The sequence below is a fragment of the Neoarius graeffei genome, chromosome 3, assembly GCF_027579695.1.
Source record: "Neoarius graeffei isolate fNeoGra1 chromosome 3, fNeoGra1.pri, whole genome shotgun sequence".
NCBI lineage: Eukaryota > Metazoa > Chordata > Actinopteri > Siluriformes > Ariidae > Neoarius > Neoarius graeffei.
In genome coordinates, this window is record NC_083571.1 from 4543772 (window position 1) to 4565288 (window position 21517).

Genomic DNA, 21517 nt, shown 5'->3' on the forward strand with positions numbered 1-21517 from the left:
TAAACCGGGACAAAATTCAACCTCAGTAAGATACTGTAGAGGAGAGAGAGAGAGAGGGAGAGAGATAAACCGGGACAAAATTCAACCTCAGTAAGATACTGTAGAGGAGAGAGAGGGAGAGAGATAAACCGGGACAAAATTCAACCTCAGTAAGAGACTGTAGAGGAGAGAGAGAGAGAGGGAGAGAGATAAACCGGGACAAAATTCAACCTCAGTAAGATACTGTAGAGGAGAGAGAGAGAGAGGGAGAGAGATAAACCGGGACAAAATTCAACCTCAGTAAGATACTGTAGAGGAGAGAGTGAGGGAGAGAGATAAACCGGGACAAAATTCAACCTCAGTAAGATACTGTAGAGGAGAGAGAGAGAGAGAGAGAGAGAGAGGGAGAGAGATAAACCGGGACAAAATTCAACCTCAGTAAGAGATTGTAGAGAGAGAGAGAGAGATAAACCGGGACAAAATTCAACCTCAGTAAGAGACTGGAGAGAGAGAGAGGGAGGGAGAAACTGGGACAAAATTCAACCTCAGTAAGAGACTGTAGAAGGGAGAGAGAGATAAACCGGGACAAATTCAACCTCAGTAAGGGACTGTAGAGGGGAGAGAGAGAGAGAGGGAATAAACCGGGACAAAATTCAACCTCAGTAAGAGACTGAAGAGGAGAGAGAGCGGGAGAGAGAGGGATAAACCGGGACAAAATTCAACCTCAGTAAGAGACTGTAGAGAAAGAGAGGGAGAGAGATAAACCAGGACAAAATTCAACCTCAGTAAGAGACTGTAGAGGAGGGAGAGGGAGGGATAAACCGGGACAAAATTCAACCTCAGTAAGAGACTGTAGAGAAAGAGAGGGAGAGAGATAAACCAGGACAAAATTCAACCTCAGTAAGAGATTGTAGAGAGAGAGAGGGAGAGAGAGAGAGATAAACCGGGACAAAATTCAACCTCAGTAAGAGATTGTAGAGAGAGAGAGAGATAACCCGGGACAAAATTCAACCTCAGTAAGAGATTGTAGAGAGAGAGAGAGATAACCCGGGACAAAATTCAACCTCAGTAAGAGACTGGAGAGAGAGAGAGAGGGAGGGAGAAACCGGGACAAAATTCAACCTCAGTAAGAGACTGTAGAAGAGAGAGAGAGATAAACCAGGACAAATTCAACCCCAGTAAGGGACTGTAGAGGGGAGAGAGAGAGAGAGAGAGAGGGAGGGAATAAACCGGGACAAAATTCAACCTCAGTAAGAGACTGAAGAGGAGAGAGAGCGGGAGAGAGGGGATAAACCGGGACAAAATTCAACCTCAGTAAGAGACTGTAGAGAGAGAGAGAGAGAGAGAGGGAGGGAGAGAGATAAACCGGGACAAAATTCAACCTCAGTAAGATACTGTAGAGGAGAGAGAGAGAGAGGGAGAGAGATAAACCGGGACAAAATTCAACCTCAGTAAGATACTGTAGAGGAGAGAGAGAGAGAGAGAGGGAGAGAGATAAACCGGGACAAAATTCAACCTCAGTAAGAGACTGTAGAGGAGAGAGAGAGTGAGGGAGAGAGATAAACTGGGACAAAATTCAACCTCAGTAAGATACTGTAGAGGAGAGAGAGAGTGAGGGAGAGAGATAAACCGGGACAAAATTCAACCTCAGTAAGATACTGTAGAGGAGAGAGAGAGAGAGAGAGAGGGAGAGAGATAAACCGGGACAAAATTCAACCTCAGTAAGAGATTGTAGAGAGAGAGAGAGAGATAAACCGGGACAAAATTCAACCTCAGTAAGAGACTGGAGAGAGAGAGAGGGAGGGAGAAACTGGGACAAAATTCAACCTCAGTAAGAGACTGTAGAAGGGAGAGAGAGATAAACCGGGACAAATTCAACCTCAGTAAGGGACTGTAGAGGGGAGAGAGAGAGAGAGGGAATAAACCGGGACAAAATTCAACCTCAGTAAGAGACTGAAGAGGAGAGAGAGCGGGAGAGAGAGGGATAAACCGGGACAAAATTCAACCTCAGTAAGAGACTGTATAGAAAGAGCGGGAGAGAGATTAACCAGGACAAAATTCAACCTCAGTAAGAGACTGTAGAGGAGGGAGAGGGAGGGATAAACCGGGACAAAATTCAACCTCAGTCAGAGACTGTAGAGAAAGAGAGGGAGAGAGATAAACCAGGACAAAATTCAACCTCAGTAAGAGATTGTAGAGAGAGAGAGGGAGAGAGAGAGAGAGATAAACCGGGACAAAATTCAACCTCAGTAAGAGATTGTAGAGAGACAGAGAGATAACCCGGGACAAAATTCAACCTCAGTAAGAGATTGTAGAGAGAGAGAGAGATAACCCGGGACAAAATTCAACCTCAGTAAGAGACTGGAGAGAGAGAGGGAGGGAGGGAGAAACCGGGACAAAATTCAACCTCAGGAAGAGACTGTAGAAGAGAGAGAGAGATAAACCGGGACAAATTCAACCCCAGTAAGGGACTGTCGAGGGGAGAGAGAGAGAGAGAGAGAGAGAGGGAGGGAATAAACCGGGACAAAATTCAACCTCAGTAAGAGACTGAAGAGGAGAGAGAGCGGGAGAGAGGGGATAAACCGGGACAAAATTCAACCTCAGTAAGAGACTGTAGAGAGAGAGAGAGAAAGAGAAAGAGAGAGGGGGAGAGTAGAGGAGAAAGAGAGGGATAAACCGGGACAAAATTAAACACAAACATCTCCGGGGCGGAGCTAGGATTTTTCAAAGGGGAGGGGTCACACACTGACTGGCAGCCTGAGTACATTATGGAACAAAAAATAATTACCATTGCAGAGGCTCCAACTCTCCCGCTTTCGGGAACATTTAGAAAATGTCATAGGACAAAGAATTTTGCTTTCTCTGTCAAGAAGCTTCTTGTTTTCTCATTGATTCACTGCCATTTTGATTATGCATGTTCTGCTTGGTGGCGGCACGGTGCTATAGTGCAGTGATTCCCAACCACTGTGCCGCGGCACATTAGTGTGCCATGAGAGATCATCAGGTGTACCGTGGGACATTTATCCAATTTCACTTAATTGCTCCGAAAATTATTTATTTACTGCAAATTATTTTGTCTTCATTCGTCTATGTCAGCGACGTATAGTGACCGGCAGAACAATTAAATACTCTTCTAATAGATGGCAGCAGGTAGCTAATTAACCTGTGTATCTACCTGTTGCCATTCAAACAATAGAATTAGTAATGCTTCAGGTGTGACAGCAGTGATAGCGATAGATAAATATTTGAAAAGAAAAAGTACACAATCCAAACTGACCCAGATGAAGGCCCGAGTATGAGCAGAGGTCAGAAGAAAGCAAAAAAGGTGATTTTCCACAACCTATCTATGCAAGCTGGGCTTTTCAAGCATGACTGCTATAAAAACTAAAAAAGGAGAGTGACTCAGGGCTGTTGAAGATCTTCGTGTGTGTCTTTCTTCAATTCCTACAAGTATATCAGCTTTGTGTTCAGCTAAACAGGCCCAGGTTTCCCACTAAGGAAATTGTGAGTAAATTGAGACGAGATTATCATTTTTTATATATATATATATATATATATATATATATATATATATATATATATATATATACATACAGTGGCGCTTGAAAGTTTGTGAACCCTTTAGAATTTTCTATATTTCTGCATAAATATGACCTAAAACATCATCAGATTTTCACACAAGTCCTAAAAGTAGATAAAGAGAACCCAGTTAAACAAATGAGATAAAAATATTATACTTGTTCATTTATTTATTGAGAAAAATGATCCAATATTACATATCTGTGAGTGGCAAAAGTATGTGAACCTCTAGGATTAGCAGTTAATTTGAAGGTGAAATTCGAGTCAGGTGTTTTCAATCAATGGGATGACAATCAGGTGTGAGTGGGCATCCTTGTTTTATTTAAAGAACAGAGATCTATCAAAGTCTGATCTTCACAACACATGTTTGGGGAAGTGTATCATGGCACGAACAAAAGAGATTTCTGAGGACCTCAGAAAAAGCGTTGTTGATGCTCATCAGGCTGGAAAAGGTTACAAAACCATCTCTAAAGAGTTTGGACTCCACCAATCCACAGTCAGACAGATTGTGTACAAATGGAGGAAATTCAAGACCATTGTTACCCTCCCCAGGAGTGGTTGACCAACAAAGATCACTCCAAGAGCAAGGCGTGTAATAGTTGGCAAGGTCACAAAGGTCCCCAGGGTAACTTCTAAGCAACTGAAGGCCTCTCTCACATTGGCTAATGTTAATGTTCATGAGTCCACTGTCAGGAGAACACTGAACAACAATGGTGTGCATGGCAGGGTTGCAAGGAGAAAGCCACTGCTCTCCAAAAAGAACATTGCTGCTCATCTGCAGTTTGCTAAAGATCATGTGGACAAGCCAGAAGGCTATTGGAAAAATGTTTTGTGGATGGATGAGACCAAAATAGAACTTTTTGGTTTAAATGAGGAGTGTTATGTTTGGAGAAAGGAAAACACTGCATTCCAGCATAAGAACCTTATCCCATCTGTGAAACATGGTGGTGGTAGTATCATGGTTTGGGCCTGTTTTGCTGCATCTGGGCCAGGGCAACTTACCATCATTGATGGAACAATGAATTCTGAATTATATCAGCAAATTCTAAAGGAAAATGTCAGGACATCTGTCCATGAACTGAATCTCAAGAGAAGGTGGGTCATGCAGCAAGACAACGACCCTAAGCACACAAGTCGTTCTACCAAAGAATGGTTAAAGAAGAATAAAGGTAATGTTTTGGAATGGCCAAGTCAAAGTCCTGACCTTAATCCAATGGAAATGTTGTGGAAGGACCTGAAGCGAGCAGTTCATGTGAAGAAACCCACCAACATCCCAGAGTTGAAGCTGTTCTGTACGGAGGAACGGGCTAAAATTCCTCCAAGCCGGTGTGCAGGACTGATCAACAGTTACCAGAAATGTGTAGTTGCAATTATTGCTGTACAAGGGGGTCACACCAGATATTGAAAGCAAAGGTTCACATACTTTTGCCACTCACAGATATGTAATATTGGATCATTTTCCTCAATAAAAAAATGAGCAAGTATAATATTTTTGTCTCATTTGTTTAACTGGGTTCTCTGTATCTACTTTTAGGACTTGTGTGAAAATCTGATGATGTTTTAGGTCATATTTATGCAGAAATATAGAAAATTCTAAAGGGTTCACAAACTTTCAAGCACCACTGTATATATATATATATATATATATATATATATATATATATATATATATATATACACACACACACACACACACACACACATTTTTGTGATATTTTTGTTTGGTGTGCCGTGGGATTTTTCAAATGTAAAATATGTGCCGTGGCTCAAGAAAGGTTGGGAAACACTGCTATAGTGGTTAGTGCTGTCACCTCACAGCAAGAAGGTCCGGGTTCGAGCCCCGTGGCCGGCGAGGGCCTTTCTGTGTGGAGTTTGCATGTTCTCCCCGTGTCCGCGTGGGTTTCCTCCGGGTGCTCCGGTTTCCCCCACAGTCCAAAGACATGCAGGTTAGGTTAACTGGTGACTCTAAATTGAGCGTAGGTGTGAATGTGAGTGTGAATGGTTGTCTGTGTCTATGTGTCAGCCCTGTGATGACCTGGCGACTTGTCCAGGGTGTACCCCGCCTTTCACCCGTAGTCAGCTGGGATAGGCTCCAGCTTGCCTGCGACCCTGTAGAACAGGATAAAGCAGCTACAGATAATGAGATGAGATGCAGGTGATGCAAAATAACATTATGCGGTATCTATTAAATGCATCCCCTCGTACTCACATCGGTAGCACTGAATTTAAAAGGCTAGGATTGCTGCCAGTATATCTTAGAGTTGAGCAGCTGAAGCTAAATCACATGTTTAATGTTATTCATGGTCATGCTCCCAATTACCTACACTCTCATATCGAAATGGTACATACACAGCATGATCATTACACTAGGGTGAGTATTTGCTCTTGTATAGTGCCCAGAGTCAATAACACATCTCATCTCATTATCTGTAGCCGCTTTATCCTGTTCTACAGGGTCGCAGGCAAGCTGGAGCCTATCCCAGCTGACTACGGGCGAAAGGCGGGGTACACCCTGGACAAGTCGCCAGGTCATCACAGGGCTGACACGTAGACACAGACAACCATTCACACTCACATTCACACCTACGCTCAATTTAGAGTCACCAGTTAACCTAACCTGCATGTCTTTGGACTGTGGGGGAAACCGGAGCACCCGGAAGAAACCCACGCGGACACGGGGAGAACATGCAAACTCCGCACAGAAAGGCCCTCGCCGGCCACGGGGCTCGAACCCGGACCTTCTTGCTGTGAGGCGACAGCACTAACCACGACACCACTGTGCCGCCGGTGTGTGTTGCCCCTTTTCCACCAAAGCAGTTCCAGGGCTGGTTCGGGGCCAGTGCTTAGTTTAGAACCGGGTTTTCTGTTTCCACTGACAAAGAACTGGCTCTGGGCCAGAAAAACCGGTTCCAGGCTAGCACCAGCTCTTTGCTGGGTCAGAGGAAAGAACCACTTACGTCAGCGGGAGGGGGTTGTTAAGACCATAAGACCAACAACAATAGCAAGACCGCGAAAGGTCGCCATTTTTAAATCAGCAACGGGATATCATGGATGCAGTAAAGCAGCAGGCATCCATTATTATTGTTGTTGTTGTTGCTGCTTCTTCTTGTCCATGTTGTTGTTGCTTCGATGTTCGTGCCAAGGTTTATGCAAACGCAGCGACATAACTGACGTATACAGTGACGTAATGACGTGGCTCCCCTTAGCACCCCGAGCTATGGAAAAGCAAACTGGTTCTCAGCTGGCTCGCAAGTTGACCGAGTTGTGAACCAGCACCAGTACTGGAACTGATTTGCTGGAAAAGGTGTGTGTGTGTGTGTGTGTGTGTGTGTGTAGTTTTTAATGTCATTATGTTATAATATATTTAATAGTAGTTAATTGATCATCTCATCTTTTCTCAAATTGCTCAGCTCTGAGTGATTATTAAAACAGACCATCTTTATTTTCGAATTTTAATGGATTTATTCTACTGTAATCTTTCTAAATAACTGTGTTAGTGGTGCTCGCGCCCCCACGTGTGGTGATGAAGAGTAACGCAAACTGAACTGTTCAGATTCGATCTGGGAGTCGATTCACAAATCGGCACAGAGTCGATTCTTTATTGAAACGGAAAGCAGATAAATATAACTCGTGTTTTGGTGTGTGTGTGTGTGTGTGTGTGTGTGTGTAAAACAGGAATCTGATGAGAGAGGTACAGAAGGTAGATAGATATATAGCATTAGTAGATGATAAATCTCTTCACTGCTCAGCTGAAGGTTTGTAGTCTGGATTTGATTTGATTTGAAAACATTGATATAAACAGTGACAGTAATGTGTAAATAGCACTGAGCTGCTATATTTGATAAGGATTACCTCATAATTATGGCTATAATTCCCTTGTCTTGTGTTTCAGTTCAAGAACAGTGAGAGAAAAGTGTGGAATCGATTCTCGGAATCGAAAACGGTGTCGATTCCAAAGCTTGAGGAATCGAACAGCACGAATCAAGAGATTTTAAAGGTTTTAATGTGCAAACTGTACAATCTAGTTCATGTTTTTTTTCCTCTCTCCTACATATTAGGAGTTAACTAAGGTCTTATTTATTCAATAAAGTGATAATTAGACATTTGTATGAATTAAAATTTATTCATAAACCCTTGCAGTGGTTAATAATGTATTAATTAACATATTCTTGGCATATATAAGGCTTTGTGAATGCCAAAATATAGAAGAATGCATATTATGCTAATTTATTTGGTTAACTAACTTGACTTAAAGTCACGTGATTTGAATGAAATCTGCAGTGGTGCTTGAAAGTTTATGAACCCTTTAAAATTTCTATATTTCTGCATAAATATGACCTAAAACATCATCAGATTTTCACACAAGTCCTAAAAGTAGATAAAGAGAACCCAGTTAAACAAATGAGACAAAAATATTATACTTGGTCATTTATTTATTGAGGAAAATGATCCAATATTACATATCTGTGAATGGCAAAAGTCTGTGAACCTTTGCTTTCAGTATCTGGTGTGACCCCCTTGTGCAGCAATAACTGCAACTAAACGGTTGCGGTAACTGTTGATCAGTCCTGCACACCGGCTTGGAGGAATTTTAGCCCGTTCCTCCGTACAGAACAGCTTCAACTCTGGGATGTTGGTGGGTTTCCTCACATGAACTGCTCGCTTCAGGTCCTTCCACAACATTTCCATTGGATTAAGGTCAGGACTTTGACTTGGCCATTCCAAAACATTAACTTTATTCTTCTTTAACCATTCTTTGGTAGAACGACTTGTGTGCTTAGGGTCATTGTCTTGCTCCATGACCCACCTTCTCTTGAGATTCAGTTCATGGACAGATGTCCTGACATTTTCCTTTAGAATTCGCTGGTATAATTCAGAATTCATTGTTCCATCAATGATGGCAAGCCGTCCTGGCCCAGATGCAGCAAAACAGGCCCAAACCATGATACTACCACCACCATGTTTCACAGATGGGATAAGGTTCTTATGCTGGAATGCAGTGTTTTCCTTTCTCCAAACATAACGCTTCTCATTTAAACCAAAAAGTTCTATTTTGGTCTCATCCGTCCACAAAGCATTTTTTCCAATAGCCTTCTGGCTTGTCCACGTGATCTTTAGCAAACTGCAGATGAGCAGCAATGTTCTTTTTGGAGAGCAGTGGCTTTCTCCTTGCAACCCTGCCATGTACACCATTTGTTGTTCAGTGTTCTCCTGATGGTGGACTCATGAACATTAACATTAGCCAATGTGAGAGAGGCCTTCAGTTGCTTAGAAGTTACCCTGGGGACCTTTGTGACCTCGCCAACTATTACACGCCTTGCTCTTGGAGTGATCTTTGTTGGTTGACCACTCCTGGGGAGGGTAACAATGGTCTTGAATTTCCTCCATTTGTACACAATCTGTCTGACTGTGGATTGGTGGAGTCCAAACTCTTTAGAGATGGTTTTGTAACCTTTTCCAGCCTGATGAGCATCAACAACGCTTTTTCTGAGGTCCTCAGAAATCTCCTTTGTTCATGCCATGATACACTTCCACAAACATGTGTTGTGAAGATCAGACTTTGATAGATCCCTGTTCTTTAAATAAAACAGGGTGCCCACTCACACCTGTTTGTCATCCCATTGATTGAAAACACCTGACTCTAATTTCACCTTCAAATTAACTGCTAATCCTAGAGGTTCACATACTTTTGCCACTCACAGATATGTAATATTGGATCATTTTCACAAACTTTCAAGCACCACTGTAGCTCATGTTAAATGCATCACAGTACAGCAGCACATTACACCGCACTCCATGAAGCGCAAATACACGACATTGTACTTCTTAGTTAACATCAGTATTACAATTAAATGCTGAAGTTTATGGAATAAATGCAGTAGAAAAACTTTACATACATAAATTCCAGATTAATGAATAATTAATTCCCCTGTTGTCTTAATGTTCACTTTTAATAACAACCATGCTATACTGTTACTATCATACTCTATATTAAAGACACCGATAGTATGAAATATGAGGTTTAGAAAGCTTTTACCTGAACTACCAGTACAGAATATTTGAAATTACTTTATATCCATTTTATTTAATCCGTAAATGCATTCCAAAACTTGCATAAGTATCCACTGTGAATGAAGCATGGTGGTGGCAGCATCATGTACAGCATTACCCTGAGACTCTTAGTTGCTCCTCTTATTAATCCCTTCTTTAGCTTCAAGCTGAAATGCTATAAAATTGTATGTAAGCCACTGTATATTTCCTATACGCTGCATTAATGCATTAAAAAAATTAAATGCCATTTTGGTACTTTTCATGTCATGCAATGTGAAAATCTAAATATACTTTAAAACTTTTCTGTATGGAAATATCATTCAGTGAAAGGACCAATGTTGTTAATGACACTTACATAAGGCCTCACACACACACACACACACACACACACACACACACACACACACACACACACACACACACACACAGGAGATAAAGAGATTATCAACAGGTGAGTGTTTTGGGCTGTCTGGCACAATCAAGCACAGATCTGTTTGTCTAATGTTCTTGGTCATGAATACACACACACACACAGAGCTGAGAGAATGTACAGCTGTCTCTCCTCCGTGTTTTTTTCCGTTCCTTTAATCTTGTCCCTTACTCAGTTCATTAGCACAGCTTTGTGTATCCTGATGGTCCTGAACACACACACACACACACACACACACACACACACACACACACACACACACACACACACAGGTGTTTCTCTGTTCAGTGTCAAACACCGTTCAGAAACCTGTCAGCTCCTGTCACCTAGCAGCTGTTTCACTCACAAAGAAACTTACAATCAACTCCAGAATTATTGGCACCCAAAAGAGCACTTCATCACTTTTCTCAGTTCATGGCACCCTAGAGGGCACTTCTTCATGGTTTCTCAATGTTATTGACACCACAGTGGGCACTTCATCACATTTTATCTACCATAGAGGCACCCTAGAGGGCACTTTATCACATTTTATCTATCATAGTGGCACCCTAGAGGGCACTTTATCATTTTGGCTATCATAGTGGCACCCTAGAGGTTACTTTATCATTTTATCTATCATAGTGGCACCATAGAGGGCACTTTATCACATTTTATCTATCATAGTGGCACCCTAGAGGGCACTTCATCATGTTTTGTCGACTTCAGTGACACCATAAAAGGCACTTTATCACATTTTATCAAACATAGTGGCACCCTAGGGGGCACTTTATCATTTTATCTACCATAGTAGCACCATAGAGGGCACTTTATCACGTTGTATCTACCATAGCAGCACCCTAGAGGGCACTTTATCATTTTATCTACCATAGTAGCACCATAGAAGGCACTTTAACATGTTGTATCTACCATAGTGACACTATAGAGGTTATTTTATCATTTTGGCTATCATAGTGGCACCCTAGAAGGCACTTTATCACATTTTATGTACCATAGTGGCACCCTAGAGGGCACTTTATCACATTTTATCTACCATAGTGGCACCCTAGAGGGCACTTTATCACATTTTATCTATCATAGTGGCACCCTAGAGGGCACTTTATCATTTTGTCTATCATAGTGGCACCCTAGAGGGCACTTTATCACATTGTATCTACCATAGTGGCACCATAGAGAGTATTTTATCATTTTGTCTATCATAGTGGCACCCTAGAGGGCACTTTATCACATTTTATCAAACATATGTAGTGGCACCATAGAGGGCACTTTATCATTTTTTTTTTACCATAGCAGCAGCCTAGAGGGCACTTTATCACATTTTATCTACCGTAGTGGCACCCTAGAGGGCACTTTATCATTTTGTCTATCATAGTGGCACCCTAGAGGGCACTTTATCACATTGTATCTAACATAGTGGCACCATAGAGGGTATTTTATCATTTTGGCTATCATAGTGGCACCCTAGAGGGCATGTTATCATTTTATCTACAACCCCGATTCCAAAAAAGTTGGGACAAAGTACAAATTGTAAATAAAAATGGAATGCAATAATTTGCAAATCTCAAAAACTGATATTGTATTCACAATAGAAAATAGACAACATATCAAATGTTGAAAGTGAGACATTTTGAAATTTCATGCCAAATATTGGCTCATTTGAAATTTCATGACAGCAACACATCTCAAAAAAGTTGGGACAGGGGCAATAAGAGGCTGGAAAAGTTAAAGGTACAAAAAAGGAACAACTGGAGGACCAAATTACAACTCATTAGGTCAATTGGCAATAGGTCATTAACATGACTGGGTATAAAAAGAGCATCTTGGAGTGGCAGCGGCTCTCAGAAGTAAAGATGGGAAGAGGATCACCAATCCCCCTAATTCTGCGCCGACAAATAGTGGAGCAATATCAGAAAGGAGTTCGACAGTGTAAAATTGCAAAGAGTTTGAACATATCATCATCTACAGTGCATAATATCATCAAAAGATTCAGAGGATCTGGAAGAATCTCTGTGCGTAAGGGTCAAGGCCGGAAAACCATACTGGGTGCCCGTGATCTTCGGGCCCTTAGACGGCACTGCATCACATACAGGCATGCTTCTGTATTGGAAATCACAAAATGGGCTCAGGAATATTTCCAGAGAACATTATCTGTGAACACAATTCACCGTGCCATCCGCCGTTGCCAGCTAAAACTCTATAGTTCAAAGAAGAAGCCGTATCTAAACACGATCCAGAAGCGCAGACGTCTTCTCTGGGCCAAGGCTCATTTAAAATGGACTGTGGCAAAGTGGAAAACTGTTCTGTGGTCAGACGAATCAAAATTTGAAGTTCTTTATGGAAATCAGGGACGCCGTGTCATTCGGACTAAAGAGGAGAAGGACGACCCAAGTTGTTATCAGCGCTCAGTTCAGAAGCCTGCATCTCTGATGGTATGGGGTTGCATTAGTGCATGTGGCATGGGCAGCTTACACATCTGGAAAGACACCATCAGTGCTGAAAGGTATATCCAGGTTCTAGAGCAACATATGCTCCCATCCAGACGACGTCTCTTTCAGGGAAGACCTTGCATTTTCCAACATGACAATGCCAAACCACATACTGCATCAATTACAGCATCATGGCTGCGTAGAAGAAGGGTCCGGGTACTGAACTGGCCAGCCTGCAGTCCAGATCTTTCACCCATAAAAAACATTTGGCGTGTCATAAAACGGAAGATACGACAAAAAAGCCCTAAGACAGTTGAGCAACTAGAATCCTACATTAGACAAGAATGGGTTAACATTCCTATCCCTAAACTTGAGCAACTTGTCTCCTCAGTCCCCAGACGTTTACAGACTGTTGTAAAGAGAAAAGGGGATGTCTCACAGTGGGAAACATGGCCTTGTCCCAACTTTTTTGAGATGTGTTGTTGTCATGAAATTTAAAATCACCTAATTTTTCTCTTTAAATGATACATTTTCTCAGTTTAAACATTTGATATGTCATCTATGTTCTATTCTGAATAAAATATGGAATTTTGAAACTTCCACATCATTGCATTCTGTTTTTATTTACAATTTGTACTTTGTCCCAACTTTTTTGGAATCGGGGTTGTATCATAGTGGCACCCTAGAGGGCACTTCATCATGTTTTGTCAACTTCAGTGACACCATGAAAGGCAGTTTATAACATTTTATCAAACATAGTGGCACCGTAGAGGGCACTTTCTCATTTTATCTACCATAGTAGCACCATAGAAGGCATTTTATCACGTTGTATCTACCATAGTGGAACCATAGAGGGTATTTTATTATTTTGGCTATCATAGTGGCACCCTAGAGGGCACTTTATCACATTTTATCTACCATAGTGGCACCCTAGAGGGCACTTTATAATGGTTTATCCACTGCAGTGGCACCATAGACTGAATTTAATAATGTTTTATCTCCCATAGTGGTATCTTAGATGGCACTTTCTCATATTTTTCCCACTGTAGTGCTGTAGTGACACCCAAGAAGGTACTTGATTATGTTTATTTTTTTTTAAATGTAGTAGTACCCTAGAGGGCATGTTATCAAATTTTATCTCTCATGGAGCACCTGAGAGTACGATTTATCTACCACAGTGGCATCTTAGATGGCACTTTATCATGTTTTATCTACAATAGGGCACTCTAGAGGGCAGTTTTTCCACATTTGATCGACCATAGTGGCACAGTAGCGGGCACTTTATAACATTTTGCCTATCACAGTGGCACCCTAGAGGGTATTTCATCATGTTTTATCTGCCGTGGGGCACTCTAGTGGGCATTTTATCACGTTTGATCTACCATAGTGGCACCCTAGAAGGCACTTTATTATGTTTTATTGACCATCAAAGGCACTTTATCATGTTTGAGCTACCATAATGGCACCCAAGAAGGCACTTTATCATGTTCTATCTCCCATGAGCCACTGCATCATGCTGTTTTCACATGAAGTGGCACCCTAGAGTGTAATTTATCATGTTTTATCGAGTGTATCTACCTTTGTGGTGTTTCTTCAATGTAGAACACAAAGTAAATATTTTCGAATGAGAATTATTCGTGTTAAAAGGATGGAAGTGTGTCCTGTTCTTTGGGTCAGATCTTTATACATTATCTTTTATACACATGATTTTGAAGGGTGCCAATAATAATTTAATATCATCCAGAAGAAGGGAACCTCTGTGAATCTATTACATCATCACCAGTGAAAGAGATTTGCTCATTTTGTTCCCTGTGAGCTGAGGTGAAGTTCATGCACGTCTTATAAATCTATGGCAAGTTTACGATGAAATCAGTGATTTAAGGGGGTTGGATCCTGACCCTGTCACTCACAGCTGGGTTTAAATCTGTCTGTGTGGAAGAAGTGGAGAAGGTTCTGTATGCTCGGGCAGACTCCGCCCCTAGAGTGGGCCGGGTTTGGGTCACATCTTGAGCCATTCAACAGGACTGACTCGACTTATTCTTCAGCACTGGAGAGGAGAGATTCAGGGGTTGCGCACAGCAACTCTCTCTCTCTCTCTCTCTCTCTCTCTCTGCCCTCAACATGTTGGTGGCTCTGAGCAGAACCAGCAGAACCATGCAGCTCAGGAAGCTCCACTGGTCCAGGGTCATCCTGCAGAATCGCAGCGGCAGCATTTACAGCAAGCCGCCCAAGACCAAGATCGGACCTGGGGTGAGTGTTTAAATGAGTCTGTGTGCTCGGAATTGGACCAAAATTTACTCTTGTAACCAAATTAGCTACAGAATTCCATTAAATCCAGACCTAATGAATGTAAAATTGAGGATTTGCTTCAAATGATCAGCATTTATTAAAAAAAACTGTTACATTTCCAGAAAAATAAGTCATGAATTATTGAAATATTATACAACATTTATACTTTTATTCCATATCCAACATCAGCATGGATTTTATAATATTTGGGACATTTTATATAAAACAACAACAAAACCCACTCCATTTTGAGTTATATATCACTGGAATGTTTGCTGTATTTCTTAAATTGTTTCTTTACATAACAGAATGATTCTTGCTCGAATAGTCACCGTTCTGTTGAATTTTTACGGTTCACTCACTCTCACGCTCACTATCCATTAACATCAGTTTCCACCAGCCGGCGGGTGTGACGTTGCATGATAGGCTTTCACCCTCATTTTCCATGCTGTTCGGTCCCTTGTGTCATTTGCAGTGAGGCTGGTCACCTTTAGGTCGTTTGTGACCACTTCGCACCATGTTTTGCGTGGCCGACCCCTTCTTTTCCGCCCATCAACCTGGATTTTCCTTATGGTGTTAATACAGCTCTCAGCCCTTTCTGCATGTCCAAACCATCACAGCCGCTTACATCTGGTAGCAGTCACGAGGTCAACCATCTCGAGCTTTGCGCGTAGGTCACTCACGCTGGTAACATCATCAGGTTTGACACCACACATCCACCAGGAGTCCCGTACTCTCTAATACTATGTGACACTATCATGACGAACAAATGGAGCAAAGTTTTACAGCTGGATGCTCTTCCTAACACCAACCTAAGGAACTGGGTTCTGATGGTTGCGACCACAATGAAGTTGACTTGAGAACCGAAGGATTTTGAAACAAAAACCAGGAGACAAAGACCAGTAGATGGTGACAGTTGTAGATGAAAAAAGATGGAACACAGCGACTGAAGACTGGTTTTAAGGCTGCCATTCGCCTCTTCTCCTGTTAGTTTTAAACAATTCTGCCGCGTGAAGGCCAGGAGCTCGACTTGGTTGATAGAGGCTATATTTAGCGCCAAGCCATTGGGGCATTTTATAGGTTGATAGGACAAGACCTCAACAACTACCCCAGTGATAACAACCCTTAGAACCCGGCTAAGGTTTCTGACTCACATTTAATCTTTTCCAAACATGAAGGAAGAAAAGAATGAACATCCACATCATTTTTTTGACAATTTCTTAATATCTCACGTTGCACCAAAACCCCAAGAATCCAGAGATGTCTTTGTAAATTCTTGCAAGAATCTGGATCATATATATCTGGAGAGTTTTTTTTTTTTCAGTGAGTACCCAATGTGGATTTCATCATATATGGGTCATAGTTTGAAATATCCATCAAAACTGTCTCTGGATTCGAGGGTATTTTGAGCAGTGTGATGTAGTTTTGGTTTTAAGTGACATTTCAGCCATAAAAATATCAAAAAAATATTTACACTCACTGGCGGAGCGGTGGTGTAGTGGTTAGTGCTGTGGCCTCACAGCAAGACGGTCCGGGTTCGAGCCCCGTGGCCGGCGAGGGCCTTTCTGTGCGGAGTTTGCATGTTCTCCCCGTGTCCGCGTGGGTTTCCTCCGGGTGCTCCGGTTTCCCCCACAGTCCAAAGACATGCAGGTTAGGTTAACTGGTGACTCTAAATTGAGCGTAGGTGTGAATGTGAGTGTGAATGGTTGTCTGTGTCTATGTGTCAGCCCTGTGATGACCTGGCGACTTGTCCAGGGTGTACCCCGCCTTTCGCCCGTAGTCAGCTGGGATAGGCTCCAGCTCGCCTGCGACCCTGTAGAAGGATAAAGCGGCTAGAGATAATGAGATGTTTTTTTTTTTCTTTACCAAATTCTAACAGAAAACGAGAGCGCCCGAAAGGGGAAACCGAGCCGAGACGCCATTTTGTTTCAAATATGTTTTATTTGAGCAATATATATATACAGTATATACATAAAGTATGTCGCGTATCTTTCACACGCACGTGTTTCATCATTTGTTGCTCTTTTTCCTTTTTTCCCCATGAACACCCGTACACACACAAAATACTCACAGGACCAAAACACAATAGAACGAAAGAAAACAAAAAACATGAATTAAAAAAAAAAAGACTCTCCATTAATTTAGTCTCAGAGTTCTATTCCCGACTCTCCCCAGGCCCCACCCCATTCCTCCGTCAAGCTTGTTGACATTAAGTGTACCATGATTTTAATTTGCCAGATACTTAATTAGAGGTGACCACACCTTATCAAAGTAGGGGAGTTTGTCCATTAGAGTGTATCGTATTCTTTCTAGGTGGAGTGTGTTCATAAGATCACTGAGCCACAACTTTGTAGGCGGGGCCTCCTTCTCTTTCCAGTGCATGAGAAGCAACCTCCTTGCAGTAATAAGACTATAGGAAAGGAAACATTGCTGAGCGTTGGTCAACTTCATAGTATCATCAGACACACCTAAAATGATAATTAGTGGGTCTGGTTCCAATTGGATTTGAAGTATTTCAGATATTGATTTGAAAATATTGATCCAATAAGCCTGAACTTTGGGACAGTCAACAAAGCTATGTAGTAGTGTATCATCTGCTGACAGGCATTTGTCACACAACGGGGAAAGCTCAGGATATATTTTATGTAATCTCTCCTTGGAATAGTGAAGACGATGTAGGATTTTAAATTGAATTAAGCAGTGTCTTTCATTATTAGAGCATCGATGGACGTGCTCCAACCCCCCCTTCCATGTTATATCAGAAATCACAATGCCCATTTCTTCCTCCCACTTCGATTTTATCCGGTTGGAATCAACTGGACTAAGGGATTGTAAGGTGTTATATATGTAAGATATTGCTTTAACCGAGCATGATGTGAGTCGGAAACATCCATCTAGACTAGAACCTGCAAAAGTCTCAAAATTTGGTAGGTGTTTCCTTACATAGTCTCTTATTTGCAGATATCTAAGGTGGTCAATCCCTTGCAACTTATATTTACTCTGTAGTTGTGCAAAGGAGGCAAATGTATCTCCAATGTACAAGTCTCCTATTGTGTGGATGCCTGCCCCTTTCCAAAGCTTAAAAGCACAGTCCAGATTAGATGGTGGAAAACTAGGGTTTCCAACAATGGGTAGGGCATAGGATATGGGAGGTAAGTTAAAGTGTGATCTAATTTTTTTCCAAATACGCAAAGTGGTGTGGATCACTATACTGCTCTTATATACAGACTTTTCAACGACGGACGGAGACAGAAGGATGGCTCCCAACGAGTAGGGTTGACATGCGTCTTGTTCCAACTTAAGCCAATTTGGTGGAGATGTTGTGTCATCTAACCAGTGTGTCATAATCATAATATTTGAAGCCCAATAATAAAAGAGAAAATTTGGGAGTGCAAGGCCCCCCTCTCCTTTAGATTTGCAGAGATGCCTCTTGCCAATTCTGTGTGTTTTGTAATCCCACAAGAAGGGGTTTCCGAGACGCCATTTTGAATCCTCATTCACAGCTGTAATGCGAATTGCTTCCTCCTCGGTATACAAGTGCACTTCCACGGCAGGAAAAAAAACTACATTTTGCCGCCTATGTAGTCCCCTATTTATACAAATAGGAGTCATTCAGGATTCACCCATGTTTTTGCTCGGTGTTAGCAACAGTTACAGGTTTTTAGCTTTCTCCTGAAATGTTTTCTTTTATTTCTTCTTCCTCAGGGTAGTAAAACTCGCTTTCGCTGTGAACACTGTCGTTATCGCTATCCATGCTGTAAAATTAATGCTATTCTCCTGAGAAATGCAAAAATAAATCTCATCTCATTATCTCTAGCCGCTTTATCCTGTTCTACAGGGTCGCAGGCGAGCTGGAGCCTATCCCAGCTGACTACGGGTGAAAGGCGGGGTTCACCCTGGACAAGTCGCCAGGTCATCACAGGGCTGACACATAGACACAGACAACCATTCACACTCACATTCACACCTACGCTCAATTTAGAGTCACCAGTTAACCTAACCTGCATGTCTTTGGACTGTGGGGGAAACCGGAGCACCCGGAGGAAACCCACGCGGACACGGGGAGAACATGCAAACTCCACACAGAAAGGCCCTCGCCGGCCACGGGGCTCGAACCCGGACCTTCTTGCTGTGAGGCGACAGCGCTAACCACTACACCACCGTGCCACCCTTATTTGTAATAATTATTTTATAATAATAATAATAATATGATATAATTTTGAATTATCAGCCCTGTGATGACCTGGCGACTTGTCCAGGGTGTACCCCGCCTTTCACCCGTAGTCAGCTGGGATAGGATCCAGCTCGCCTGCGACCCTGTAGAACAGGATAAAGCGGCTACAGATAATGAGATGAGATGCGATTTTTGAATTATAATAATTTTTAATAATACTTTTATATAATGTATAATCATTCTTTTGGATTTATTATATAAACAATACATTTTATTATTTTTTTCTTTGTGGATCAGAATAAATTGGAAATGCTTTTCTTTTTAAATTACACTAAATGATACAGTGGATATAAAAAGTGTACACACCCCGTTAAAATGATGTAAAAAAAAAAAGAGACCACGATAAATCATTTCAAAACTTTTCCCACCTTTAATGTGACCTGTAACCTGTACCGTACAATTCAACTGAAAAACAAACAAATCTGCTTGGGGAAAAACATAAAAAAATAAAAAATGTACAATAAGCTATAATGTCAGGTTACAGGTCACATTAAAGGTGGGAAAAGTTTTGAAATTATTTATTGTGGTCTCATTTTTTTTTTAACCTCAGAAAAACCGATCATTGTAACGGGGTGTGTAAACTTTTCATATCCACTGTATATGAATCACACACTCATTTTACATCAAAAGTACCTGATTGTTGCCAGGTCTGACCTTGGACTAATCCCCAGGCTTACGATTCGTTAAATCAAGTGCACTTGGTCCAAAGAGAGAAGGAAAGCTTGTGATTGAGGGCCAGGGCTTTGGGAGAAACGTTCACCGCTTGGTCTTTAAGGACTCTGAGGACAAAAAACTCAAATCCCCTCAGAACGAGTGTAAAATTCTCACGGCACTGAAACAGCAGAATTGAATAATGGCGTATTATCAGGCCTGTGAACAGAACAGAAGTTTGGAGAGGTTCGTTTTTTTATTCTTTAACCCTTTAAACTCTCAGGAGTTTGTTGTTGTTGGGGTCATGATCATATTTACATTCTTCACTCTCATCAGTTCATTCACAATAACCGATAAACACTAATTACAATTGACATCGTTGCAGTGTAAACCGTACTGTGGCTCGTGATTGGTCAGAATGTGGTGATTAATTTTCTCTAACAGCAGCTCTTACAGTAGCGCAGGTTTATATGATATTAACACGCTCGTTCTCATATGTTATCGTTTCTATAGCAACAGCTCATTCACAGGGTCGTGTCCAACGAACGATATGGTGACGTTTACTTGACGTATATGGAAGGAGTCTCCAGTGTCAGAGCTTTGTAACAGTCAGAGATGTGTTTTATTCACTTTGACAGAGATAAAAGCGAGGCTGGGGAAGAAACGACTGTTTATCGCTGCTTTAACATCAGAGAGAACAGGAACTTGTGTCATTGATGTTCTACAACATTAAATGTAACTATAAATGGATAAAAAGTACAAGGTGGTGTTGTTTAATTAATTAGTAAATGAACAATTTTTATGGTACAAGAGGAACAAAACACATGATGGCATGCTGTGATAGGAAAATAATCAACACTGAGGTGGTCACAGTAACTCCGCAAAATCACACAACACCACTGTTGATTATTTTCCTACAACAGTATGTGTGCATGTTCTTAATAAAGTGGCCGGTGAGTGTACTCTTGTGTGTTTTTTCTCTGTCCCTGTGTTTCCCACAGCAAAGTTTCTTTATCATGTCCGTGTTCGCTGTGGCTCTCCTGCTCCCTGCGGGATGGATCCTGCACCACCTCCCTGAGTACCGACAGCGGCGTCCTGCTCCGCCCCCCTGAACGGAGCACCACCCACGTGTCGCACTGCACGCTAACACCAACCCCACCTACCTGTCACGCATTGTCCATTATTCACCTCCCTGAGAGACAACAAGCCCAAAACACACTTTCTGTGACAGTTCTCCTGAGGAAGCCTGAACAGGAGAGGAGGAACAGGCTACGTCACTTCTCCATGGTGTTTAACGCGTTAGTACAGCAGACTGCGAATGTCATTTCTGTCGCTTAACAACTCCACATTCCTTTCTGTAATAAATACATGCTCTTTAAATAATAAACCTCTTGCATATACGTAGAGGGAGTCTGTGTTTATTAGCAGGATGCAACAGAAAATGGATAATCACAGGGTTCCTCAGGCGACACTACACCTACACAAGCACTTCAACCCACAAGACAACTTTCATCAACCTGCAGAAACATTTATAAAAACCAACAATAAACACTGTGATGTGTCGTATAATAACTACATGTGGAAATAAATGAATCAGGTATAAGAATCAAATGTGAAAATAAATGAATCAAGTGTAAGAATCAAATGGAAATAAACAAATGGAGTATCAGAATCACATGTGCAAATAAAAGAATCAAGAATAAGAATCAAATATGGAAATAAATGGATCAAGTGTAATAATCAAATGTGGAAATAAACGAATCGAGTATCAGAATCACATGAGGAAATAAATTAAACAAGCGTAAGAATCACATGTGGAAATAAATGAATCTAGTATCAGAATCACATGTGCAAATAAAAGAATGGAGTGTAAGAATCAAA

General features: G+C 41.5%; 1 protein-coding gene across 1 annotated transcript; it reads left to right on the plus strand.

Annotated features, from left to right (window-relative positions):
• The first annotated feature begins 14492 nt into the window (after nt 1-14492).
• On the plus strand, nt 14493-21036 carry si:dkey-85n7.8 (COX8 domain-containing protein). Its single transcript, XM_060916291.1, has 2 exons — nt 14493-14712; nt 20638-21036. Exons 1-2 carry the CDS (start codon nt 14584-14586, stop codon nt 20746-20748), a joined length of 240 nt encoding a protein of 79 aa, XP_060772274.1. The 5' UTR covers nt 14493-14583; the 3' UTR covers nt 20749-21036.
• The last annotated feature ends 481 nt before the right edge of the window (nt 21037-21517 follow it).